The sequence below is a fragment of the Lepidochelys kempii genome, chromosome 7 (assembly GCF_965140285.1).
Source record: "Lepidochelys kempii isolate rLepKem1 chromosome 7, rLepKem1.hap1, whole genome shotgun sequence".
Classification (NCBI taxonomy): Eukaryota; Metazoa; Chordata; order Testudines; family Cheloniidae; genus Lepidochelys; species Lepidochelys kempii.
In genome coordinates this window covers 96,938,130-96,965,382 of record NC_136386.1, presented here as the reverse complement: position 1 = coordinate 96,965,382, position 27,253 = coordinate 96,938,130, and the positions used below count along the sequence as shown (strand labels likewise).

At 41.8% G+C, this 27,253-nt stretch overlaps 2 protein-coding genes across 6 annotated transcripts in view; one reads left to right on the top strand and one right to left on the bottom strand.

Moving 5' to 3' along the window:
* INPP5A (inositol polyphosphate-5-phosphatase A) overlaps nt 1-11,696 on the top strand; it is a 429,845-nt gene extending 418,149 nt beyond the window's left edge. For 3 of the 5 annotated variants that reach the window (XM_073353963.1, XM_078853839.1, XM_073353965.2), the window contains 3 exons: nt 3,459-3,570; nt 8,560-8,628; nt 10,079-11,696. In XM_073353963.1, coding sequence (XP_073210064.1) covers nt 3,459-3,570; nt 8,560-8,628; nt 10,079-10,225 — 328 coding nt within the window. In that variant the 3' untranslated portion in view covers nt 10,226-11,696. Of the gene's footprint in view, nt 1-3,458; nt 3,571-8,559; nt 8,629-9,896; nt 9,985-10,078 lie in introns of all 5 variants that reach the window. The other 2 variants (XM_078853838.1, XM_073353964.2) reach the window with 2 other exon arrangements.
* A 6,693-nt stretch (nt 11,697-18,389) lies between these two features.
* NKX6-2 (NK6 homeobox 2) lies at nt 18,390-22,136 on the bottom strand. Its single transcript, XM_073354949.1, has 3 exons — nt 21,291-22,136; nt 20,387-20,559; nt 18,390-19,207 (listed from the first exon to the last, which is right to left on the bottom strand). The coding sequence occupies exons 1-3, from the start codon at nt 21,703-21,705 to the stop codon at nt 18,959-18,961; spliced, it is 837 nt and encodes a 278-aa protein (XP_073211050.1). The 5' UTR covers nt 21,706-22,136; the 3' UTR covers nt 18,390-18,958.
* Between the last annotated feature and the right edge of the window lie 5,117 nt (nt 22,137-27,253).

Sequence of the window (27,253 nt, the reverse complement as noted above, 5' to 3'; positions counted from 1 at the left end):
AATACTTAAGTTTAGGGGATCTTTTCAGGTACAGAGCATCACGCTTTAAGAACCTTAGAGTTTATACTGTAAAAGGGTGGGCTATATGAAATGTGATTGATTCATATAACTTCTCTAATAAAAAGTAGTGTTTCTTATGTTGGGTTCTTGTGCAACTAAAGCAAGAGATGTATTCATGGGTTACCAGAAAAAGTCAATTCTTAAATTGCAAAGAGCTTCAGCTACCAACCATATTACATCATCAAAACATCTCACGGACACTCAGAAATAAGCTGTACTTCTGTATGGCAGTGAAGCAGCAAATTGAATTCTCATAATATGTTTTGAAAATGAGTCTTGTTAGGTTTGATGAGGTGGAAAAGGTACTGAGATCACTGGTTTGTTCCAATACATTCAGTACACTTTACTTGGCTGTTTGCCATGGCTAATCTTTTTAATGGCAGTATAGCTTCTAAACCCATTTGGTAGAAAGTTATGCATCTCAGTTTTATAATATCACACCAAGTAGGGTGGTAAATAACTTTCTATTCAAGCATGAAAGCCTTTTTTGTTACAATCCCAGAAATCTTATTTTAAAAACCTTATCTTGAAAGCCTCAGTAATTCCTTTATGAATTCAGCAATAAGCAGAATAAAAGGCAAACCTCCTGATTTATATTTATTAGTTTTTAAATGCACCTATCCAGTCCTCTTACTCAAAGACTTATGAGTTCACCTATCTAGCACTTATTTCTAAAAATGCATCAATAATTTAGGAACAATGTCCAACAAATTCAGTCCTCCCAGAACCCTCTGGATTCCTCAAAAAACTCCCCACTCGCTCACTTACTCTCCTCTTTAGGAAAAGTCTGGGAGAACAACTGAGCCTTACAGCATGACCTTGAAGGTCAGCAAATTCAAAGTTATGGAGAATCCAAGTATTAAGTGGATCCCATTGTCAGTGATCCCTCACTGAAAAGGAACTGGTTTCATCCCCCTGACAGCTAAACCAGGGGCTGTTGTCTGAAGTGCCTGAGATGATTTTGACTCAGTGGCCTCACATGGATGTGGTCTCTGAGGTAATCAGAGTCCAACCTATTTAAATCATTATAGGTTACTTCAGCTGCATTTAGAAATTAAGCCAAAGCTATCATAGAACCCACACATGATGGAGTGTCCTGCTAGAAAATGTCCTTAAACAAATAAACCATCATAGTCTGTGGAGTGGTCTACAGAGAGCATATTGCAGTGTCCCCTTCTCAAAAGGACTACTGTGGTGAGGTCTGTATCCGACAGACAAAGATGCATCCTTCGAGACATCTTTCATTCTCATCAACTGCTACTACAGGGACATCCAGAAGTAGTTGAAGATCCAACAAAGCCCCCTGGTTTGGTTGGACAGTTTCCCCGCATTAGAGAACTGATACCACCTCTTCGGTGTCTTCACATTGGTTCCTTGAACCTCCCAGTTTAACTCCAGTCTTGTCCGGATTGATTTGCATCCAAAACTCAAGACCTGATTCCATCATTCTTATGTGTGAGAACTACTTAAAACCATTGTGGCAACAGAATAAACTTGGATTTAGTAAGGGATACTGTAGCATGTAGCAGAAAATGGTAGTCCTCAGTGCTGTGTCAAAATTTAAATACCAATTATGCAAATGAATGCCTCTCAAGTCAAAGAATGAACAAAGTTAAGAAGGAAACGTGGCCTGACTGACCCCTGAAAATCTGCAGTTTAGCTCATGTGTCCAGGTACTTATTGTACCCAAACATGTCTGTCTGGATTTGGCCTAAGCATTGTCCCATTAATATTTGCTACTACTGTAATTGCACAAAGAGGAATAAAACTTAAAATAATCAGGAGAAATAAAGAAGAGCCATTCTTTTCAGAATCCAGTTTTTTTCAGAAGGTGTAATTTTCTTGGTTGCTATTCAACTATTTATTTATTGTCGGACTGTTCCCAGTAACATCACTCAGGAGCAGCAGAAGGAATATTAAGCAACATGATGCCATTCTATCCATTCTGTGGTATTGTTTGGTTGGCTTCATAGTAGAGGTTACAGCTGATAACTCTTCTTTTGCAGTTTCCCTGGGTTTTTTTCATTAGGGCTGAACCTTGATTGTGCTTGGCTGTAGATAGTGATGGTAGGGTTGCCAGATGGGTAGATAAAATTTGGCTAAAGAGAGGGGATGAAAATTATATAACAAGGAACTAATGGGTGTCTTGTGATGTTAAAGCGCAGCGGCTCCCTTGCTCATTGCTTGCAAATATGCTTAGACAATATAGTAATGCCAGTAAGCTTCATTAGATCAGCATCTATATTGAATTCAAAGAAAAATACACCCACATATACATTCCATCATATCTGCTTTATTCCAAACACCTTTACCAAAGAGACAAAATATGTGTGTGTGCTATTACTGTGACTTCAGATTGAGTTATGGCATTTTATAAAGCTTTTTAGTTTTATTTCCCCTTGTTTTCATTTGCCCTTCGGTCATTATCTCCCCCTGTATCACCAGCTGCCCATTCTTTAAGAGAGAGCCCACAGCCATCCTTCCCCTTGAGCCATCAGGGAGCCCAGCAGAGCAGCCAGAGCTCACCTACCACTTGGATCTTTGTATTTCAGTGAAGCCTAGGCCGCTGTGGGGTTTTAAAGCCTCTGACGCTGTCTCCTGTGTAATTCCTGAAATAGTTCCCCCTTGAGGAAGTGATTCAAAGGAAATTTAGTGAGAAGAACATCAGTTTCCTGAGTACTTCCCCATGTTAATTTATACCCCAGAATCATGCAATGGTCCACTGTGTTCAAAGACTTTGTTCTTGCTTTAGTCCTTCTCCATTGTTGTTGTTCTTTTATTTATTATTGTAGAGCCTAGGAACCCCAGTCATAGACCCCATTGTGCTAGGTGCTATACAAACACAGAACAAACAGCCAGTCCTTGCCCCAAAGAGCCTACGATCTAAGTATATGACAAAATTGAACAGATGGATCTCTAAAAATAAGCGCTTATTTTCTCTCCAAAAAAAAAAAAAAAGTCAGGTGAGAGTATGGTGCTTTGAGATTTAAAGGGAGATGAAGAAAAGTTTTGAAATGAACACATAACTTTTTAGACTAAAGTGAGTTTATGAGGATGAGGAGAGAAATAAAGGTAAAGTACGCCAAGTCATTGATTTTTATTCATTAAGGACCAGCTCCTGTGAGGTGGTAAGCACCCTTCTCTCTCATTGAAATCCAAGGGGATGAGGACATTGAGCACTTTAAAGGAAGTGCTCAGCACCTTGCAGGATTGGGCCCTAAATTTCGGAATGGGAGGGACATATGTGTTAAACAGGTACATTTTGAAAGAACTGACTTTTGCAGGTTTAAAAAAAATCAAGATGGTGTGGATTGAGCCAGTGGCGATGAAAGCTGCCTTACAGAAAGTTTAAAAAGTCAGGGTGGTTGCTGACAGATGTTGCACTGATTCTTTTCCAGTTATCCATACAGTGAAGATTGTAGCCAGGGAAAGCAGTACATGAATACTAGATGTCCAGCTTGGTGTGATAGAATTCTGATGTCACATTCAGCCAAGGAACTGATTCTAAAAGTAAGTACACCCGTGTGATCACATTATTTTCTAGTTATTTCTTCGTTTCTCTTCAACATAGTGTTTGTTTTTGTTTTTCTATTTCTTGCCTCTCCCTGAATTCTTAACTGTCCAGAGTAAACCCCAGGATAGCTGAAGACAGCAACACCAAAGCAATGATCACATTTTTCCCTTATGCAAAGTTTTTCATCTGATGATCTTAGTGTTTTACAAACATTGTACAGTTAAGTTTCACAAATCCCCTCTGAGACTTAGAGTCCCTTGGTTTCAGTGCATAGTGATAAGTCTAATTTTGCCAATGCCATAGCAACAGTGTAGCTCAAGAATTTCCCAGATTCCCTCCCCTCCCTTCCTCCTCCCTGGCCCCTTTTTTTGCTGTACAGATACTGAGCCAGATCCTGGGATCAGACCAAACTACACACTTCACAACAGGGTAGAAAGGGGACCTTTGTATTCCCCTTATCATGTGTGTAGGCCTGGTCCCTCATGCCAGGTTACAGCAACCTGAATGCTATCACAATTTACACAAGTTGCAAATGGGCCCAGAGAACCAAAAACACATAAGGAGATCTTAGGGGCATCCCATCCAGGCCTCTTTGCTCTTACCATGCCCCATTTTCCTGCTATGCCAGAAGTGGGTGTGAGGGACATGCTAGAGCAGTGGTGGGCAAACTGTTGCACGCGGCCCACAAGGGTAATCTGCTGGCGGGCTGTGAGACAGTTTGTTTATGTTGACCGTCCACAGGCACGGCCACCCGCAGTTCCCAGTGGCCGTGGTTCACCATTCCCGGCCAATGGGAACTGCGGGAAGCAGCGCAGGCCGCAGGGACATGCTGGCCGCCACTTCCCGCAGTGCCCATTGGCCGGGAACAGCAAACCACAGATACTGGGAGCTGCGGGCGGCCATACCTGTGGACGGTCAATGTAAACAAACTGTCTCGCGGCCCACCAGCGGATTACCCTGACAGGCCGCAGGTTGCCCACCACTGAGCTAATGTCTGTGCTGTGACTTTCTACCACGCTATAGTGAGCTGGTGATCTTGGGGTTACTCCAGAGGGCTTTATTGACAGATTGTGATGGCTGTGCAGTCACAGCAGCTTTATCACACCCACGAGTCTTGCCCACCTTCTCCAAAAACATCTTGACTTGACAAGCTTATTTAAGATCCAACGCTCTGTGTTTGTCTTCGTTTTTCTGCATACTGACGTGGTTTTTTAACATTAATTACAATAGGTAGGATTGGAAAATAAATCCTCACACTACTGGCTCTGTGTGTGTTTGTGTGTGTCGTACTGGTACACTTCAAACTTGATTTCTTTATATTTATAACCTTCTCTCTTTCCCTCTCTCATCAGTGTTGTGTATCTCATGATAATGTTTGCTTTGCAGTAAGTTACATAATTACAATCAAAAGATAACTCACTGAAACTTGAGAGTATTTTTTCCATAGCTACTCAAGTTTCTGTCTCTCTAAAGCACTTCTTCTCATGTTAACCTCTAAGAAGTGTTGGCATTAGCACCTTAAACGTTTCACCAAACCCTCATTCAGGGGTGAAATTCACCCCTCATTGCATAAAATCTGAGCAACTTGGTTTGTTCAGGGAAATTCTTGAGGTCTGGTGAATGGAATTCACTTCCTTAACTTGGGGACAGGCTGTGGCTATGGTACAGCCCCTCTGTGACTAATCCAGTCATGGGTCTGGACTAGCATTTTAAGACCTTCTGCATCTCCTGTATAAATGTTGCCAGCCAATGGATCCACAGAGATTCCAGATCTCCATCCATGATGGCCTTTTTGGGACCAAGATAGGGACCTCTTTCATGTGCAGAAGCACTGCAGTAGCCCCCATGTGGCTGCTCTGTCCAAGGCCTTCCTATACAGCCACAAGGCTGAACTAGTGAAAAGGGCCCTATGCATTTGGATTAATTTAATCTTTTAATTGGTGGTTAATGCCATCAACGAGCTCAAGATAAAGGCAATATTATGCTATTTATTATGCACAATAATTAAAATGTATATAACATCTGAATACTGTGGAACCCTAGTATTCAGTAGGAAAGCAATACCGGGAAAACAAAGTTGCCAAAAAGGGGCAGGAACGGAGAATGAACTGGATATAAGCTTTCTATGCAATACTGCAGCATAAAAAGTCAATGGAAATTTGGGCTTCATATGTAGAATCATATACCAGAGAGATGATAATTTTGCATCTCTATATGACACTGGTAAGACAGTAAACACAATATTGCATATACTTCTAGACACCCATGGAATTCTCCATAACAAAGGACAGAGTGACCAATGAGGGAAGATTTTAAAAATTAGCTACAAATCAGAGGAGATATAACTGTGTATAAATGTTTGAAGGGTGTAAACACCAGCAAAGAGAGGAATTGTTTAAGATTATATTAGGGAGTCTAACCAAATGTAATGAGACAAACTTAAACATAGGAAAATGAAGGCTGAACACCAGAGAAAATTTGTAACAATGAGGTCAATTGGCCTGAAATAATCTCCACAGGGAAGTGGCAGAAGTTCACTTGGAGCATTAAGGGCTCAATTTTCAAAATCCTTTTTAATCTTGTGTCTGCAATTTCGCATTTGCAAAATTTGGGCATGCTATTTTGGATATGGACAAAGATTTGTGCATACAAAAATTACAGGGGGAAATTAGAGCCACATTTTCTGCTGATGTAAATTGCACAGCTGCATTAACTTCAGTTTAGGTGTTCCAGTTTACACCATCAGAGAATAAGGCTCTTATACAGCTGTGGGCCACTTGGAAATTTTGGCCCACAAAACCTGAGCAAAGCAATACATAATAGGGAAGAGTACTGAATCGGTGGAGGAAAAAGCAAGATGATGTAGTAGGTCTAAGTCATTTCTAATTACTGCATACAGTCAAGAAAACTGTATTTGCCTTCCCACAGACTTCAGATCTTATTTTTTTATAAATGTTTACACTGTGCACTGTTAGAAATATTTGAAGCTTTAAAAAAGGATCAGTGAGGAAACCAAAAATACACTATTAGACGATACTTAATTGCAAGTCTGATACATTCTTATACTTTAAATAGCTGTTTATCTTTTAAAATTAGAGACAAAGAATTTCTTCGGTATAACTAGTTGAGAAATTATTATGCATTGTTTTTTTTTATTTTAACATGTTAGGTGCTTTGTTGTAGGTAGCTGAAGAATTGACTTTCAGCTCTGGCCGACTTACCTCTTATTTCAAAGAACAAATGATAGTAAATCGGCACTTTTTTGTAGAAAAAGGAGTAGTGTGTGCAAATTAGCACTCAACACAGTATGTTCAGCTCCACACACTAGGCGTTACAGATTGTACAGACATGGGGCTGTAAACAGCTTTCGTGCAACATCATCTATCATGCTATGGTCGGTTACCTCACCATCATGTTATTTTATGCTTCCTGAGCCCTAAAACACCAAAGGTTGCCCACTGCTAGGGGAGTTGCGTTGATGCCTGATAGCATGCAGTAATGAATGCTCAGCCAAGTGTATATTGTTTCTGCTTGTGCGCTGCTGTAATTTGTTTATCTGTCTAAAGATTATGCAGTTGAAAATCCACAATTTTATGCTGCCTTTGTAAATTATCAAGTCGCTTTTGATGAATGTATCCCCACTTCCGATAGTGGTGGCATTATGATCTTGAAATATTGGAAAGTGCTCATGCATACAATGCAGAAGGTTATGTTTTTATATTTTTTGGCAGACAACCGTGCTATAAAGTAAATCTGACCTTAAGCTTCCTTACTGCATTAAAGATAATTCAGTTTTAACTTTATAGTCCTAAATGCTGCTGTTTATATAAAGTTCTTGCCCAGTCAAACTTGACTGATTACAGATGAGAAAATCTTGACTGTTTCATACAAAATAAATGAGTATTGTAAACTATTTTAAAGCACATATATGGTTGTATTAGAGACTTGCCAGTGTGCAGACTCCAGATTTAATTAGCTTTCAGGAATTGTTTAGTATAATAAGAAATTGTAAGCCTCTCTGTGTGTTTATTCCTAAAGGGTTGTGCTCGATAAAATAGGCTGTCAAAATCACACATTCAGTGTAAATGGCAGAAAGATGAGTACATTCTATTATTCATTAAATCATAGCTGCAAAGAGAACAAGTGTATAAGAAGAAAGTTCAACATAGAGTCGAATGAAAGCAGTTCACAGGACTAGCTAGAGAAATGCTCTCCTTCAATTGAGGCTGATTTTCTTAAGATATTTTGAATGCTCTTTTTATTAAAGGAAAGTATCTAATAGAAATAGGATACTTTTGCTTTCTTCTTTCATAGCTAAATATTTTAACTGTGTTGTAGAAAATATTCAACAGCTGTTTCTACTTGTTTAACTTTACATAGTTGATGCAATAACACAATGGGGTCCATGGCTAGGGCTCTTGGGTGCTCAGGTAATTCAACTAATAAATAATAAGGATAAAGGATGTGTTCATGTTTCTGCTTGTACATTTAAAATATTACTATATGGGGACATAGGATGTTTTTTAATGAGACAATGTGAATTCCTTGTTATTCCGAGAGCGACATTCACGTCCTGTGTAATTCAGTAAAAAGATTTCTGAGCTGTTCCTAAAAAAGAGGACTGCGGTGAAACCGCTTGCTGCATTTCACTGACACAAGATCTGAATGTAGCTATAACTGAGTCCTTAGTTTCCACCTCTTAAATATTAGTTGCTAAAAGTTGTTAAAGCCCTAGAAGGGAGTGGTAGTGATTTGTAAGTATTTTATGTGGAAATTGCACAAAGCTTTGCAATGGATATTTAATGTAACATTTCTACATTTGAGCCTATGTAATCTTTGCTCTGAGGACCAAGTTGAATATGCTGTCACTAAGAAATCTTGTTGCATGTTCTTACTGAACTTCCATTCATGTAACCTTTCCTTACTTAGTTTTCTCTGAAATCTGAAGAATAACTGAACTGACTAGTCTTTTTTTTTTTAATTAGTCAGAAAATGATGAGAAGATAGTGATTTATGACCATATTGGGCCAAATGTCTGCATGGGGGATCACAAGGTAATTTAACTCAGTGTTACAGTATTGTATTATACTGTGTTTTATTAGGAACATAAAATGCGTGTATTAATTTCTACTCCTTTTATATTGAAGTCAATTATTTTTCTCCTTTTTTATTTTAAACTAGATGTTTTGGAAAATTGTGTACCAGTTGGGGTTAAATTCAGTTGAAATCAGTAGAAATGCTATATTAGAGACAAGCACGAGTTTCAGTAAAGAACAGGATAATGTTCCAGAATGCAGCATAAAAACATAATATAAATCAGTATGAGCAAATATATCTGTATTTATAATCTTACCTAAATAAAGTACCCATGGAAAACTTCAGTTTCACTTAGTTATCTAGATTGTTCCTGAATATAATTTTAATTAATTTGGTGTCTAGTTGACTATTAGAACAATAAAATGCTAACAGTACCATATATAAGCGACAGGTAAGAAAAAGAATATTTAGTGATATGCCAGTTTAAAAAGATCAAAGATGATAAAAACATAATTTTTAAGTAACCCATATAGTTAGCTAATTCTCCTCTGAATATACCACAGACTGGAACCGCAGTTAGAAATATTTGATCAATAAGCACCTGGTTTCTTTGAAAATCCTATAAACCCCTAAAAACATCTCTGATATTTTAAGACTGACTACCCGTGTAAAAATTTCAGTTAGAAATCTGAAAACTATACTGCAGTGGCTCTTGAATTATGATTTTAGGAATGGTAATGGGATACTTAAATAAATACAAATTTACAAATATAATAAGTATTTATTTATTTATTTTTACCGTCATCATTTTTGTGGAGGTAGTAAAATGTTTTTCAAAGGAAGAAGGGATTTTACGGATATACTAACTTGTATGATAAAATTTAAAGTGCAGTGTCCTTCAGGAATAGAGTAATAGCCAGATTGGATACAATCATTTTGATTTCTTTTATGACTGATTTATTTAACAAGCATCCTCTTTCAACAGAGTTAATATGACAAATGAAATAAGGTGCTATGTAGGGGGCTCAATCCTGCTTCTATTGAGATCGATGGCAAGATTCCCATAGATTTCATTGGGAGCACAGGATCAGCCCAATAAGTAGCTGTCTTCCTGAATCTCTTGAGAATTGTAAGATTACAGTAATGAAGGAAGTCTAGATTATTGCATCAGTTTGTCAATGGTTATAGATTGATTCTTACTCTGTTTGAAATAATCATTACAAAGTGTTTGATCTCTTTCTACCTTTCAAGTGTATAACCCCTATTTCTCCCTAACTTGCTGCAGCCTGTGTTCCTGTCCTTTCGAATAGCTGCTGGGGCAGGTAAACCTATTGCAAATGTGCACAAGTGTTGTGTCGTGCAGTGATGTGGTGGTAAATATCATTTTTTTCCCCTTTGTTTATATTTTCTACATCATTTCCCCTTTGTGTTTATTTTTCTTTTAAAAAAATGCCAATTCTGCAACAGGAAAAAGATGCCCTCGAAATGAGAAGATCTTTCGTGAAACCACCCTGTAGCATGGAGGAGGAAAGAATAAGCAGTATATTGAAATGCATAATCCTAACAGCTGTATTGATAAATCAAGTCTTGAGTGCCACATTTTTAGACTGCTGATCGTACACTATGCTTCAGCATCTGGACTCTGTTCGGGAAAAGCCTCACATACCTCACTGTCTTGTATGTTCATGTGACATCAAGTAGAAATGTGGAATTATTTTTATATATATATATATATATATTATACGTCACGGTTCTGTTGCCAAAACTCTAATAGACAGCAGTGATGTTCTGTATTTTAGATTTCACAATTTTCAACTTTTAATAAGTGTTTGTCAATGTGGAAAAGCTACTTCAGCACATTTTAAACTTTTAAAGGTGTCATGCCTAACATTATATATCTGTACCATTTGGGGGTTTTGTACATTGGATTATATAGATAGAGATTTTGATGGTTTTAAATGGTATTTTCTTCATTGACCAAGGCTTATGGTTTGTTTTAGTTTTAGAATTTTGTTTTGTTTTTCATATTTTCTAGATTTTTTTCTCATGTTATTTACTATTCTGCCATGTAACATGGTTTTGAATCACACAGCAGCTGCTTTCTATACATACATATGTGTGTGTCTATATATATATATGTATGTGTGTGTATATATACACAGATATATAAATAATTTATAAACCTTACCAAAACGTATGCTAAATATACTTTCCATTATGACTGCTTGAGAGTGCCATATCAGCAATTAGTGTTGGAGTCTAGCAGTTTTAGTTAAGTGTACATCAACAATCAACATTTATAAAACAAATAATATATAGCTGTGCCATCACCAATACAGATATATAGTATACTATATAGCACATATATTAGCAGTTTCACTTTGTTACTCCTATAATACCTTCTTTCTAAGTACTATTAAGGTCTGAATGTGAAGTCTCTAGTTAGGTTTGGGTGTACCTTTCAAGAATTTTGTAAACTGTTTTTGTCTGTCTTTTGTTACTGTTTTATGGTGCCAAGTATTGTATATTAAAACAATAACAACATGGGAGAAGAAAATTAGAAGTCTGTTTCAGAGAGCATCTGCACCCAACACAGACTGTATTACACAAAGTGTTAGCGAAAAGGACTGTAAATTTTCTTAGTTAGTAGCTATGTACAACCTGCAACATAACCTTGTTATGAGCATTTTTCTCCCACCACTAAGTACAACATTAAAAGGTGATTAGAGAGTCTGTTGATGAAACACAAATGTATGTTTTATTGATTTAATTTAGAACACTACAGAGTTCATGGACTGTGTGATGGCATTAGATTGATGCTTGATTTTGATATAAATCACTACCATTGAAAATGATTTGATGTCCGCTTGCAGAATTTGTTTTCATGACAATACAGTCTGGGTTTGTATTAAGTACTGTTGTTCATAGGGTTTCTGCAGCTCTGCAATGTCAATGTGCCATGTTGCAATATAACCACCCGGTAATTCTACTTAACACGAATAGAGATTCAACTCATGGTAACTTTGAAGGCCTTTAGAAATGAGTACTCTGGTTCTCAAGCAATAAATCTGATCATAATGAAAAATGACTGTGTTTGTCCCTTTAATTTTGGGTGTGGGGATTATGCAGAAATATGAAGTTGTCCTCTTAATTTTCTGCTAATTGACTATATTCCTTTTTTGTCTGAAAACCAAGGCAGATAATAAGATGCATTTTTGTGTATAAACTGAAACACAATACAAACTGAGAAGAAGAAATTTAACATTGATTGCACTTTAAAATGTGGGATTCTTTTATTATAATATCGTTAATCTGACTATAACAGTGTGTTTATGGCTACTCCTAATATACCACCACCACCAGGACCTTTAAACCAGTAGCCCCTGATTGTTTTATAGATACTGGTCTACATGCTCTTTCCTGAGCTCTCTTGTGATAAAAAATAACACTGCCTCTTAAAAGAAGGGGGAAAAAACTAAAGACTTCTTTATAACTTTATATAGTTAAAATAATAAACTGTGGGACCATAAAGAATTCTAAGCATCTAAAGAAGAAACAGCTGCACAGATGACCTATTAGGGTAACTTGTTGAGTCAAGAAATTCTCAACAAAGTTAATTCAACAACATTCATTATATGCTATTCCAGTTTTTAAAAAATTAGAGGCATGATCTCTCAAATGTGTGGGTCCCAAATAGTAAGTTTTAAGAAAGATCCCTACTAGGAATTCCTCTTCTTGAATAATATCTTGAAAGCCTAATAGGTAAATATAAAATATTTTACCACAAACTAAGGTTTTCTATCAAATTACACATTCACGGAATTGTATGTTCTCCCCTTCATGGCATTAACGCTGCTAAAGTCACAGTGTTCATTAAATACTAACTTCGGTATGTAACCTTTTTTTTTTATATGCAATATTGATTGTATAATGATCGTCCTGTTTTAATCTGAATATGGATTTCTACAATGGAGAATTTTGGTCTACTGGGACTATTAATTTAATATTATAGAATACAGACTGTTCCGATCAGGCCAATATAGCATTGTTCCCAGCAATCCCATTATAATTAGAAGAAATAACAACAGATTGTTTTGGATGGAGAGGTTAAATACCTCTTGCTTTTGCTCAGTTTAATGGGTTAAAAGCTACCTTGATCTATAGAAAGATACTAATAACTGAATATATGTTTCTGGGCACCTTGAAGCTCAATTAATTAAAAATAAAGTCTGTAGAAGAACAATTGTAAGAATTCAGGCTAACCCTTCAACTATAAGAGGTTTTATAATCCTGTCACTTTCCCTTAGCAATCAGTTAATGTGCTTAGATTTGTCCCTGTAGTTTCAGCTGTAATGAAGTAGGCACTACTATCCTTCACATTCAAGTGTATTCAAGACACACTGGGGCCGAAGTGAGGATTTTTCTGAACTTGATTTGTAAATGTAGACAAATAGAGCCTGGTCCTTCAAACCCTTATTGCCTTCAGTGGGACTGGGACCTTTCGCCTGAGTAAGAATTTACAGGACCGCCCCGAGAATAATTAGCTGCCCTGACAGAAAGACTCGAATGCGTTAAAACGCAGAGTGAAATAAATCGGCCTCCTCCCAAGCCCCGAAGTGACCCCACCTGAATCTCTGTGTGAACATCCTGAGGCATAGCGCAGCTCCAACCAATCAGCAGAAAGCTGATAATTAGTGCTGATAGGTGGATAAACAGCTTCTACACTGAGGAAAGAAGAGATCAATGTGTCCCAGTAAAGTGAAATAGCTTTTTGGAAATCTTAGCTTTTCTGTCTTTCCTTTGGAAAGGTGTTGCCATCTGAGAAGTAAGTGCAAAGGTGAAATCCCATCGGGCTCTCTGAAGAGGGATTGGCTCTTTCCTTCAGGTATTTATCAAATTTGGAAGCACATCAAAGTATAAAACCGAAGGAAGGACTGAAAGATCATAGTAAACAGAGTAAATATGAAAATACAAGAGCAAACAGTACACCTTGGGTACTTGCCTTCTTCATTAACCGCCCTAAATCTCTTCCCTAGTCAGGCCACATTTACAGGGGACAGGATAATGTATTAATGAACCTTTAACCTTTGTACAACCTTGTCAATTAAAGACAATATGGGGAATAATGCTAACCTGTCAAAAGAGGGCTGCTGTGGTATACCTAAATTATATGTCTAATTGACTATTTTGCTTGAAGAGGTAAACTATCCCCAGATAAATGGCTCCTAATATACAGCTGATCTAGCTGCAGTAGGCTTGCTAGGAAAGGGTTGAGAAGGAAGGGCTTCGGGCTTAGTTCAGACATCTTTCAGTGAGAGAGAAAATGTATTTTTTAGGTTAACTATCGTTCTTTCTGACATTTGAATCAATTCACTCTTCTCTTTTGGGAACCTCTGGGTTAGGGTCTTGAGAAAATACTTATAAGTATTAAACGCATGGTTTGAGGCCTCCGTTGTAATACCATTTTAGGTGGTTTATTAGCCATGGGAAGGGCACTGGCCGCTCCTCTACCAGCCGGTCCCAGACGTGGTCTGCCTGGCGTTGGCCACAGAGCGCTTGCCCCTCCGCTGGGGACGCTGCCCGGCCCTCCTTAGCGCTCAGAGAAACGGCCCGCAGGGGTGCTTCCCAGAGGGCAGGACACCTACCCGCTCCTCTAAAGCCGCTGATACGCTGGGGCCGCTGCAGCGAGTGCTGAGTTAAGATCCTGTTCTCTGCCTGGTTTGTGTGGAAGCAGACAAAAGCTGCACGCGGGCTTCCCCCGGGCCCCGTGGCTGAAACGTGTGGCACCGTATCCCCACCCTGCCCGGCCAGCTGGGGAGCTTGCTCCGTGCGCGGGGAGCTAGCGGGACGCCGGCGGCCTCCGAGGAATGGGAGCGGCCAGAGCCGGCCTCAGCCCCGATCCCCGCAGCGACGGCTTGCGCCGAAGAGAAGGGGCCACGCTCACGGGACAGCGAGCCTCGCTGGGGCCCCAGCCGCCCCGCGGCCCTTACTCGGGCCGGCTTCCCACGGGCTCCGGGGGCAATTCTGCCGGAGTGAGGCCGGCAGGCTCGGGGCCCCTGCGTGGCGCCCCTGGGGCGGGGGTATAACACGTGCTGGGGGGCCGGGCTGGCTCCGGGCTTCGCTGCTCGCGTTGCAAACACAAAACCCCCTTGAGCCACGTGTCGCCTCCGCGCCATCCATCTGCTCCGCTGTCCGAAAGAAACTGGAGCCTGCTGGGGGCCGGCGGGGGGCTGACAGGCCAGGAGACCGGGCTGGGACCGGGCCAAAGAAGGCCGCGCCGGCTGTCGGCTGGTTTCTTGCCGAAGGGGGAGGCGGCCCTGGGGGTGCAGGCGAAGGGCAGGCCGGTTTCCCCGCCCCGGGAGAGGGGCGCAGGGAGGTGAATCTGCCCCGGCCGGAGATCAGCGCAAGGCGGCGGCTTTCCCACTTCTCCCCCCAGGTCAGCGGCTAAGGCCGGAGCCCGGCCGGGCGCTGCTTCGGAGCTGTCAGTGGGGCTCCGGGGGCGCGTGTTCAGCCGGTCCGGCCCCCAAACCCGCTGCCGGCCCAAGCTAGGCGGGGAGGCCGCCCGGACCCAGCCCTGCGCGGCTCCCGGAGCGGGCCCGATCCTGCTCGAGGGGCTCCCTGCAGCCCGGAGACGCCCCTGCCCAGCGGAGCCTGTTGCCTTTGGGGGGCAGAGACTCCAGCGCTGGCGTCTGGGCTGCGCTCGGGAGGCTGCACCTCCCGGGAGGCTCCTGGCGTCCTTCCCGCGGAGCGGGGCGCTCAAAGACTCGGCTCGCAGGAGGGTGGGAACCGGCTTTTTTAACTGCGGGCCCCAATTCATGCTGCTGCCTGGCTGGGTGTGAGATGTAAAGAGAGTCACAAAGGGCCCGATCCCACAGGCTTCGCTCACTCAAGCGCCCAGTGGACCGCGGGATGGGGCCCAAGCGCCAGTTCTGAACCAAGGCGCTGTGAGGTCTCACAAAAGGCAGCTATTATGTTGCTTTAAATGGTCCAGCTTTAATGCTGGAGAAACCCCGTCTTGTTGAAGCTAAAGCGGTTGCCAGACACTGCTCCCATCCAAGTGGCTTTCTTTAAAGTGCTCAGGGATTGAATCTTCGCAAGGAAAACTTAAGGACTCCCAGCGTTTGGAAACGGGTTTCCTTTCTTTTCTTTTTTTCTGGCTGCCTGGCAAGTAAAGAAGGGCCCTGCTTGGCTTTTCTGTGTAGCCCATTGCATTTGCTCAGATTGCAAAACAGCAGCTGAGAAGCAGAAAGAATGTCTCATTCATTTTAAAAAACCTAACAATGAAACTGGCCTAGACTCTTAAGGCCCTTGAATACTCCCAGAGCCCAGCTACAAAAAAACAAAACAAAAACCCTGCTGATCGTGTCCTCCTCACGAAGCACTCACTGTACCGCGGTGGGAGCATCTCTCTCCCTCCCGCAAGTTTGATACGTCTTGTCCTTTCCTCCTTAACCACTTCTGAATTGTCCAAACCAAAATTTAAATATTTTGTAAAAATGATCGGTGTCCTCTAAATAGAAATCACCGATTCGCTGGAAAGACAGAGCTGCTAGCTTTCACTACCCACGGTTTCCTATAAAGGTAGCATCAAAAAGAAATAAAATAAATCCTATTTCTACCGTTCTACTGGCAAGATCAAAAAGTTGGCCCTGTAGGCTTCTGCCTCTGGGATGGTGTCAAGATAACAATGGGCGTTAAGCTAACTGACTAGTACCTACGTGAATCTAACAGATGCCTACCACTTACTGTTGGAAAAACGACGTCTTACACTGTAACTCTCTCCCTAGAAGTTTAGCCGTTAACTACGTAGTTTGGTAGCTGCTTGTAGGATGTTTTCGATTTGATATAAACGAAAGAGAGATACTACACTCTCTCTCCCTCCTTCGGAGTACAGACACATTGGAAAGATGTTGCTTCTTTCTTTTGGTACGTGCCAGGGACACATTTTAAGTTTTGCGACTTTTGTTGCGCTCCCCCTTTAGAGGCTGGGAAATGTGGTGTTTGGTGCATTGACCGAATGCAAACGGCCGAGCTTTTCTGAACAGGTGTGTGAAGATGAATCTAGTGGACATAACTCTTCCTCCCGCTCATCCCATCCTGGGAATCTGGGCTCCTCTTTCTTTCAGGGACCAGTGCGATTTTCCCTTCTGTGCACAGAACCAGTGGCAGCCTTCGCCCCCCCCCCCCCCCCCCCCCGCCACCTCCGCTGGCTCGGCTAAGGGAACTCACATTCACTTACTCTATTTTAGTGGAATATTTTTCATGGACTGGGAGAACGGCCACAATAAACCGCAAGTCACAGTTCTTGGCAAAACAAACCTGAGCAAACCCTTTCCCGCCCAGGCCTGCTTTTCCCGCACTGTGCTCCGCACGTTCAGCAGCAGCAAGTTTGGAAAAAAAGAAAAGGCACAAAAAGCGGTGAACAAATGGAAATCGGTGATTTACAAAACATAATCATAGAGTTGGAGAAAGTGGTGTCTTTGTCTCTGTCTCTTCGCTCCACCCCCACCACCCCCCCACCGCCCCCCAGATGCGCAGACCTTTTAGTTCTTACAAAATAAGCTCTAAAAGCCAGTTAGCAAAGTCTGGCTCAGATCACAAGTTCAGATCCTCTAACCTCTTTGCTTCGGGTGTAAATTGACAAAGCATTTAAAATATTAGTACCAGATCAGAGCCAGCCAGTTTTGCAGAGGAAGCAACAATTGGTAGGTGGCTGAGACTGTTCTTTGGGCTTCTCAGCTTCTCATGTAGGGCAGCTGCTTTTGAAAGTCTAACCTCCAGCCCAGGCAAGGAGCTTGAATCTGAGAGAGGGGTTATTTCTGCAAACCGCTCTGCTCCCAGCAATGATCGTAACCAATGACTTTGGGGCCCTAAACCCACAAGCGGCGGGTCTGAAAGGCTGGTGGCGGGACTAAGGCCCGACCCTGCATTCCTTGGTGCTGGCTTCGGGGAGCACAGGGCCAGGGGTTAGTTCCCTCGCGTTTTCCATCTGGTGCATTAGGATTTAATGAAACGAAACGCAAAAAACAAGCCAATAACTCAGCCAACGATTAAAAGGGAAGGTGAACGGTTGCTATTTCTCATACACGGTGAAAGCACTGGCCAGGGTAAGCGCTCGGGGCAAACTCTTCCCACCCCAGCCTCCAAACTGGCAGTGTCTGAGCTGTGCAGCCGGAATCCACCCCTTGCTTTCCACTCGAGCTCCTGTACCTTGCCCTTGTCACCGGCGGGGTCCGCTCTGGTTTCCAGTATAGCGGCTCACTATGCGAGGAGGCGCTCCGGACCGGACAGGGGCAGAGGAGCCGACTAGTCTCTCGCTTTGGAGCTCAGGCCGGACGCGAGGCCCCTGAAAACGTTCCCAGTCCCCACCCCTATGACACAGCAGCGCGAAGTTACCCTGCAACAGTTGGGCGAGCTTCTAACTCCAACCACGTCTTCCCTCCCCGCACCCCCCCAAAACAGACCCTCGAAATATTACTGGGCCCGGCTGAGGTTTCAAAACAAACCCACAAGCCAGGCGCTAAAACAGCTTTGCTTCCAAAACAACAAATTACTTTTTCCCCACTGGGATTGACTTCAGCTAGCACCACGGAACACCGCCCTCCCCCTTTGCCGAGGCGGGACCCCCAACTATCCAAGGGGGTTTAAAATCCCTACTTATGGTGAACAACCTGTGGGTGAGGGGGTGAGATGGAAAAGGAAAAATGAAACAAAACATCGGGGGGAACGCGCTAAAGGAGAAGCTTGTTAAATAATTTATTGATTTATACAAAGTCTTTCCAACCGACGTGGAGGCAATAGTTTTAATCCAATTTAAAAGCAAGTGTCCAGCTTTGTCTGTCTTTTTGGTTGTTTTTCTGATGTAATAGAGCATAAAATCCGTAGAGAGGAAGAAACTAAAACTGCCAAAACGCTCAATGAGAGGGGAGGGGTGAAATAAAAGAGCCATTTTTACACTAGAAATATACATCACAAAAATCTGAAATTTCCTATATACAAAGTGGCTGAGCTGCAGTCGGTGATCCATACAAAACAGTAACAAAATCTGATTGTTAGAGCAGGAAATTGGCAAGAAAGTAGGGGGGAGAGCGGAGAAAGTTAAAAAAGAAATAAAGGAACGTTGGAAAGATTCCTCTGCAATTTACATCAATGAGAAGGAAGATAATTTCATAACTTATTCTGTAAAAAATATATACATTTCACATACATCTTAGGCTGTACAACACATCACTTTTAAACATCCAGTTACAATTCTTCTTTATAATGTTTTATACCCTGGTTATTTCAGCTTTTATAAAGCGCCTTAGGGGGCAGTCAGTCTTGTTGGCTAGGGTCTCTCGCCCTTTATCACAAAGTATCCGAGTTGTTACTGCAGGGGCTGATAAGGGCTAAATTTGTGGATTTGTGCTTTTTCAATAACCTCGTGATTTTTTCATCGTCTGAGTTGGGGTCCAGAGGTTTGTTATATTCATCATCGTCCTCATTATCTGAGCTCTCCTTCAGCTTCTCTGTCTCTGAATCGTGTTTTTTCTTAGCGGAGGCCATTTCTGCGGCGTGCCTCTTTCTCCATTTCGTCCTTCTGTTCTGGAACCACACCTGTTGGAGACCCGGTAGAAGAGGGGGGAAAAAACCCTTAGCTGTAACTCTCCTTCCAACACCCCAACCTCCTGCAGATTTGCAACCCTCCATACATACACACATAGAGCGCCCTTCAGAAAACTTGGTTTCACTTTCCCTCTGGAATATTGCTTGCCCTTGGTGGTTCCTGTTTAAACAGTAAAGTTGGGTGTGTATAGCCTTTAACATCACTGGTTCCGTCTCATAAGACAGCAGGATCGTTTATGTACTATTGAAAATTCAGTCACTTTATATGAAAGGGGATCATCACTTTTGACTCTCAAACAATAACATAAAGGCCAAACACCGTACATAAAAGTATTAAAAACTGGCTAGGCTGCAACAGGATAACTGTAGAGAAATGTGTATGTTTGTGTAAAGTAATTGCACCTGCCACTCCATAACACAGCTCGTTCAAACTGAATCTTTATGGTTTATCAATGTCAGGCGAAGGAATATAGTGTCCTATTCCTGACTTCCCTTTTGTTACAATGAAGCCAAAATTAATTGTCGTTCAAATGGAATTTTGGTAGCATTGGAGAATAATGTTCTTTTGAAAAGCGAATGGCCAAGAACGTAATAGTTCGCAGTCAAATTATATATAACCCAGTATACAATAGTTCAACACTGCCAAAACATTTCCCAATATTATTGTGTTTAAACAAAATGTACGCACATCTAATATCCCACACGGAACTCTGGAATATTGAGAAATGTGAACCCATTTCACTTGAGTAGTTTGCAACTGATTTTCAAAACCAAGGACTCCGTATATTTAAGACCATGCAAACGAACTTTATAAACACAAAGGTAAAATCTATTATATATAAAAATATTCTTTTAATTATAAATAACCTAGAAGCGTTTTTTATATATTTTGCATCATTGTAAGGAATTAAACCAATTGTGAAAAGCTATGATTGTGTTGTCCAGAAAATAAAATATTACTCTTGCAATTAAAGTAAATCAGAACTTTAGGTTATATCTCCTGTCATAACTTTAATACTCCCACAGGGTCTGTTAATTCAATAAATTGTGAGCCGAAGAAGCAGGTATTCTTCAGTTACGTGCTAGTTTCATCTTTCAACATCTGTGAATCCATTAATAAAATAATCTTTACTCAGAGACTATTCTGGTGTGTAAAACGGGGCTTCTTACCTTAACTTGACTTTCTGTCATTCCTAACGAATAGGCCAGACGAGCTCTCTCAGGTCCTGCCAAGTATTTAGTTTGTTCAAACGTTTTCTCCAAAGCAAAAATCTGCTGTCCTGAGAAAGTTGGTCTTGAGTGTTTCTTCTTTCCGTCTTTGTCCAGAACCATTCCAGTCTGGGCTGCAAACAGGAGAAAATATCCCCGTCAGTTACTAGAGACTACATCTAATCTCAGTGCCAGAATCTGTTCTCCAATATAAAACTAGAAAAATCCCCTTGGTTTCAATTACGTTTTCGGATTTCACTGTACCACTGTAACCGGGAGCAGGATTTTGCCCTGTAATATCTAGCAGAATCGTATCGTAAATGACACCAGGAAACTGCTGAAACGGCATGTAAATGATAATGAGACATGTGGTGATGAAGTTAGGCTACAGTTTTTAGTTTATTATTTTGAACAGTGGGGGGTTATGATACTGTTTCATGTATTGCAATTCTGAGAGCACATGCCCCTGTGTTTATAAGTCTATACTGCTCAGTATCACAGACAGGTTTACATCTTTATCCACCCATTATTGTCAATGGTATTTCCCACCTCCACCACCAGATTAGATAGTTATGATAGCTCCTTACGTATTTGCCTTTGTATCTAAGAAATCGAGAAAGATCCTGACTCTAAAAGCGACCTCTACAATCTCCTGGCGGAGCCAGACAGTAGAAAAGACTACCGGATGAGGGGGCGGATTTCAAAATTACCTTCTTTACCAAAGGGGCCTTAATAAAAAGTCTGATTTCACGACAGAAAAACAAATTCCAAAAATAAACTCTCCCCCACACAAATTTATTGGATCCTTCAACGCCTCCCCCATCTCTCCCTGCTCCCTTCTAGGATCAGATGCACCCTCACTTACCAGGACAGGCGATTCTCGGATCTCTCCAGGGAGATCCCTGCATAACTCCCGGCCAGAAGATTGGAGGTCGCCCAGGCAGCTCTGCCAAGGGCTTTGGGTACCTGGACACAGCTGCGGGGTTAAAATACATCCCTGCTGAGGTAGCCAGTCCATTAATCCGGGGCAGCCCGGTGAGGAGATTGCTGGTGGTTCCAACAGGTCTCCCCAGGATGTCGCTTATTCCGTGCGGCGTCCCTAAGGGGATCTGTGTGTTCAGTCCGCCCAGGGCTGGTGCTTTGAAGCTGGAGGGATTCTGCAGGGTGTAGGGGAATAGCGACGTCTTCATTTCAGCCATGTTATGCAGAGCAGCCAGCGGTGTACTGCTCAGAACAAATGCACTCTGGCGATTAGTATCCATCTGCCCCACAGCTAACATTTGTGATCATCAATAAATCTATATATAGAGATATAAAAAAGCCAGCTGTTTTATTCTTAACCCACACGAGCAGCGCCAGCCACGGGCTCGTTAGTCTTAAAAAAAAAATCAAAATACCACTGAGTAACAAAGTTTTGTGCTGAGTAGCAAGCGATCGCCTCGGCTCTGCCAGGACTTGCAGCTGCAGCAATGCACACTGTAAAGTTTCAGTCAGGAGGAAAACAAAAATGAGGCAGGAAAATATTGCAAAGGAGAGGGAGGCAAAAAGTCTCGGTCAAAACAGACCTCAGCTGGCAGTGTCCCTGGACGACTTTGATTGCTGAGCCCGGATTGAAAATCCACTAGGAAATCAGAGGATTCGGAAGCGTGAGTGGTTTTGATGATTTTTTTGTTTGTTTTTTGGTAGTTACAGGCAGAGTTCCTTCCCTGGGAAATTGACTCAGAGCTGAGACCAGAGCTGTACAAGATGCACAGATAACCGCACAGCCACCTGCAAGACGCGCTGTCTGATTGGAGGAACCCGCTTCAGAGGCAGCTCGGATTGGCCAATGGATTGGCACGCTGGTCCTCCACTTTGCATCAACGTCATTCGGCAGAAGAGCAACACTAAATGAAGATTTTATTATAAAGTCAAGGTACTTTAAATGGCTGTAAATTTACCCACTGATTTATCTTTCAAACGACTAAATAAATCCAATTGAATGGGAGTTTAGTTAGGCTAAAGCTTTAGAAGGGAATCAGAAAAAAATATGAGCACACATTTTATCAGATCGAAATAATGCAGATTTTGAGATCAAATCAGTAATGCATTAGTTTAACCCTGAGCCACAGAAAACCAACTAACAGCAGCAAATTACAACTTCGTTCGTTTAACACATTTTTCTGTTATATTTTTCTCTGTTCAAAATATTTAGTTAAGTCATGGAACCTAAATAGAAGAGTTAATAAAAAGTATCACATTATGTATCTGAGCATTAGATTTGCCTTTTCCCCTTGATGCTTCGACTAAACAATACTCCAGGCTGTTTACATTTGTCACACAGACTGTCCATTCTAACGGTTAGATACATTCTAGGGTAAGGAAGGATTGCTCACAAATGTGTAGTGGATTGTGCCCAGCGGTCTCTGTGGTATAAAATGTAGATGATGTGATCGCTACAGCACTAGTGCCCCTCACTTCCTAGAATGCGCTTCTCAGTTGTCAATCCTATCTGTACAAAGGCGTTTAAAGCAGAAGAACCAGACTTTTGACTAATCGAGCAAGGCTTGCTTCTGTTTGGGAATGAAATACGCTCTTGCAGTTCGTTGGTCGTTTACAGTTTGGGCCGATTGTAACTCACGGGCAACCATGCCGGTGCAATGTGGGCTTTTGGATGCTGTTTACCTGATAATTAGTTTTCAATGCACCACTCTCTATTTAACTGATAATTAGTTCTCTATACTCTCTAAACTGCTTAGTATATATTAGATTTGAATTTTGAAAGTATTTTCAAAGTATTCTAGTTTAGGATTAAGTTTGATAGCACATGTCTTGCCATCATGTTTTAAGTAGAATTCTCCACTGAAATCAGTTGCTTAAAAACTGGTGGCTGCATGTGGTCTGCGATGTGCAAACTGAAAGAATGTCTCTTAAATAATAAACGTGCTTTATACGTGAACTCGCAATATTTTAAAGAGCATTTGCAGAAACATAAACCAGGTCAAAGATTGTTTTTTAATCGAAAACATTCTTAGTTGTTAAGAACATGGAAAAAAAGAATAGATATTGTTGGAAAATACATTTGGAGGGATTTTTTTTAAAGGGGTGCTTTCTTAGTTTATTTTTGAATGACTTTTCATGTATGTTGTGGATACATTATTAGCGCAGGAAAAATAGTGTGAACTACAGCTAACAGAGAAGTGAAACGCTTTTAAGTTTTTTAAAATTTCCAAATGAAGCAAATGACGATGCATATTAAATTTAAACATATACATTTAAATATAAATAATATTAAATGTATACTTGAATTTATTAAACGTATTAAACGCAGTAATTAAATGTCTGATCAGGACATTTAATAGTTGAAGAGTAGTTGTTTGTCTTGAAATTACTACTTTGATTACATTAAAATACATTTCTTTAGAATTAAAAACTTCGACTAGACCAATGATCTTTATTTTAGCCACTCTGACATTGTGTTCTCACTATCTGTCCATCCTGTTATGCACACCATTGTATGTAATATTTGCAAGGAGCTATAAAAAGCAAGGAAATTGTTAAGGCCTCTTTAGAGTGTCATCAGCTTTGTATCCCGGGTCATCTGTTTTATAAATACTATAATTAGAATTTGTATTTAAAAAGAGACGGTGAATGTCATCATCTTGCAGCTCTTTTAATGGGGTACAACTAAATGTTAGGTTCAGGCTTTGCTGTTTGGGGCTTAAAGGATTGTACAGAGGAAATGTATATTCATACAGCATCATGCACTGCAAATTCATATCTAAGCTGTGAAGATTCCTAAATCCGCTTTACGATGTTCCAGATTTGATTCCCATTGAGAATGAGTTGGTTTTCTTCTCCTCCCGCTGTTTGGGTATGCTAAAGAGGCTCCAGGTGCGCTAAGCCGGTTTATTATTTTTTTTTACTTTTCCGAAAAGTGACTGGTTAAGTGTTTGTCTTCTTACAGGAGAGAATCCTTTTCGGTTTTCTTTTTCCCTTTACCTGTCCGGTGGGTTTCGCTCTCTCTCTCTCTCTCTCTGATATCTCTATTTGCACGTTAGATTGTTTCCGTTGTAGTAATGTGTGATTTTATCTGGTCTTCCTCTCCACCCCCTCTCCCCCCGGCCCCCTAGTATTTAAATAATCGTATGTATGAGAGAACAATCTGGCTTCAGTTTGCAACTCAACCATAGTGACTGCTGGATACTTTGATACTGGCAGAATTTAGCTGGGAGAATGCATCCCCAGGGTTTAGGTGATTTGTGGAGATGAAAGTCATTTGAGCCATTACAGAAATATATTTCCAGTATTTAGCAGTGCAGGGGGACCTGAAGTGATAGGCGAGTGGTGCTATTCGCCTGAAGTGGAACTGATATTTCCCCTTCTATGGATATCGATTTTTCATTCATTGACCATTTCAGTTCCAGAAAAATATAGAAAAGCCGCCCCACGGGTGATGGGAATCGTGCTTTAATTAAAATAATAGATACAGGCAGAAAACTATAATTCCCCGGAGAGCAGAGATCACTGCCAGGTCTCCCGGATTTATTTTAATTACACAGGACAGATTAACAAAGGAAACATCTCACTTGCTTTTTCTAGTTGTTGGGGGAGAAACTGACACCTAAGTGCGCTCCAATTCCTAGTCCCTTCGCACTGATCTCATCCCTTAAAGGGAAACAAGCGCTGGTGACCATCCAGCCTCTCCCCCACGAACTGAACCTGCTCTTTAGACCATTATCCAAGAGCTCAGGCCAGCTCAGGGGGTGTTGCGAACGTGAGCTCCTGGCTGGTCTGGGTGCTGAGACTCACCTGGCCTTGGCCAGGTGACTTTCTGTTCCAGGCGCTTGGAGCAGAGAGAATCATTTTCTTGTTAAAGTGGAAGGAAGGGGGAGAGCCCTGTTCCCGTTTCCCTTTGCTTGCTCCACTGAGGATTCGCACTTGCTTTGTACCATGGTTTGGATTATTCTGTTTAAAGATCACCCCAATGTGCTCGTTTATCTAGATGATCGAAGCCCAGGGGCGTTTTGACAGGGTCCCCATGTACACTATAGAGCAGTAGATAGGGACAGAATTTTATTTCCCCCCTCCCGCCGCCCCCGGCTCGAATTATAGAAAGAATTGCCCCGTTCACATGTTCTCCGCATTTGTCCTCTGTAAAAAGTTCCCTGGAGCATGTTTAATTCGGAGGAGGGTGCAATAAAAGTGACGGGACATATCGGGACCACTGTAGGAGGAGATGGTTGTATGGGATGCCCAGGTTATCACTGAGACCCAGCAGCAGAACAGACAATAGGTTTCCGTGATCTCTGGAGTGTTTCAGGTTGTGATGTTGTTAGTGTGTGAAACACTGACCTGCTCCGTGTGCCGTGTAGTCACAAGTTTACTCAGAGAGCCTTGGCGAGTCCCACACATGCATAAGTGGAGGCCCCTTAAAGAAAGGAAATAGTTTGCTGTCCACTAAGTGTGGGCTAGCTGCAGACTCTGTTCCCATTTTGCAACAGGCAGGGGCAAAGCCATCAGCAAACAGTAATGAAGGAAAACAAGGCGCTTAAAAGAGAGCGGACAGATGCTCTGACGTCTCCTACTCTCTGTAACAGGGCCACAATTGGCCTAGTGTTGGAAAGAGCTCCCTTTAGGAGACACAGGGACATCTAGTGTCATAAAGAGCCCGCATCCAGGCAGAGAGCAGGGCACCACCCTACACTCAACAAGCCCGGGGACCTTTTCAGCCAGTTCTTTGTGAGGAAAGAATGGACTGACTCAGCCTGACCGTCACTTCATAGTTCCAGGCTGGGCAGTTCGGGCTTTTCAGTTTATTACCTCCAGACTATTGCCATTGCACCCTGCACACGCAGCTGCTACTGCGCACAGGCAGGCTCGCCCCATGACTAATCTCGGTGAGCGTGTGAAGTGCAATGACCTCTAACGCGCGTTACCTTTCTCCACTGCTTCTGGCCCTCTTCCCCCCCCACCCCCGCAATACAAAGACTCAACTGCTCTGGCAGCCTTAGATTGAAATTCAAATGTAAAGTCAACATTTAAGCCAAAATAAACTTTGTGAATGTCCCAGGAGTAGGCAGTAGGTTTGAATTCGGAGGTGAAATTGAGAGATCAGGTATGTCTTGAAATTTCCCAGTACCACCCTTTTTGTTCTGGGATTGTGAAAAGTTTCTTCCAGCGCCTGCTCACAGTTGCTCCTTCGTAAACTGTCAACGAGGAAACACGTTTATTTCCAGCGATCGCCAGCCTATGCATGTTTTATAGGGATGAAATTATAGTTTTTGCTAATTTTCTCTTCTCTCTCTCTTTCCTGCGCCTGTCAGTTGGGTTCTTTTAAAATTCTGCCATAAATAAAACACAATCCAATATTGAGATGAGAAATCCTCCTTACAGCCCCTCGTCTTCACGCTAAAACATTGCTCTGAGCTTTGAGAATAATTTATATCCGTCATCAATGACACTTGTTACTCATTAATTGTACATTTGTCCTGTTTATTGACTTTCGTGCGATCTAATACCCCGAAGTTTTCCTGAAGGAAATATATGGCTCTTATCTCTGCAGACCCCACGACGTGATAAAACTGCTTTTACAGTGTTTTATATCTTTTCTTTTGGCGCTTCCATGAGACAGGGCACATTAAAAAGCAGCACCAGATCGAAGTCCGCAGCCTGGCAGCGCGACCCCCCAGCAATAGAGTTTGCAGCGCTAGGTGGGCAAGCGGAAGGCTTGGTGAAGAAGTGAAGCCTTGACACTTGGCAACCGGAGTTCAAGAGCAGCCAGCCAAGGAGCAGGGCCCCAAATATCCTGTGACCTTAAGCCCTCCCCCCCGAGCTCTACCGGTGGTT

Excerpts from the sequence above, each read along its gene's own strand:
- NKX6-2 (XM_073354949.1), bottom strand. The coding sequence starts at position 21,705 with ATGTTAGCTGTGGGGCAGATGGATACTAATCGCCAGAGTGCATTTGTT. Across the intron at positions 20,560-21,290 it reads TCCGAGAATCGCCTGTCCTG|CCCAGACTGGAATGGTTCTG; the intron begins GTAAGTGAGGGT and ends TCCTGTTTGCAG. Across the intron at positions 19,208-20,386 it reads TGACAGAAAGTCAAGTTAAG|GTGTGGTTCCAGAACAGAAG; the intron begins GTAAGAAGCCCC and ends GGTCTCCAACAG.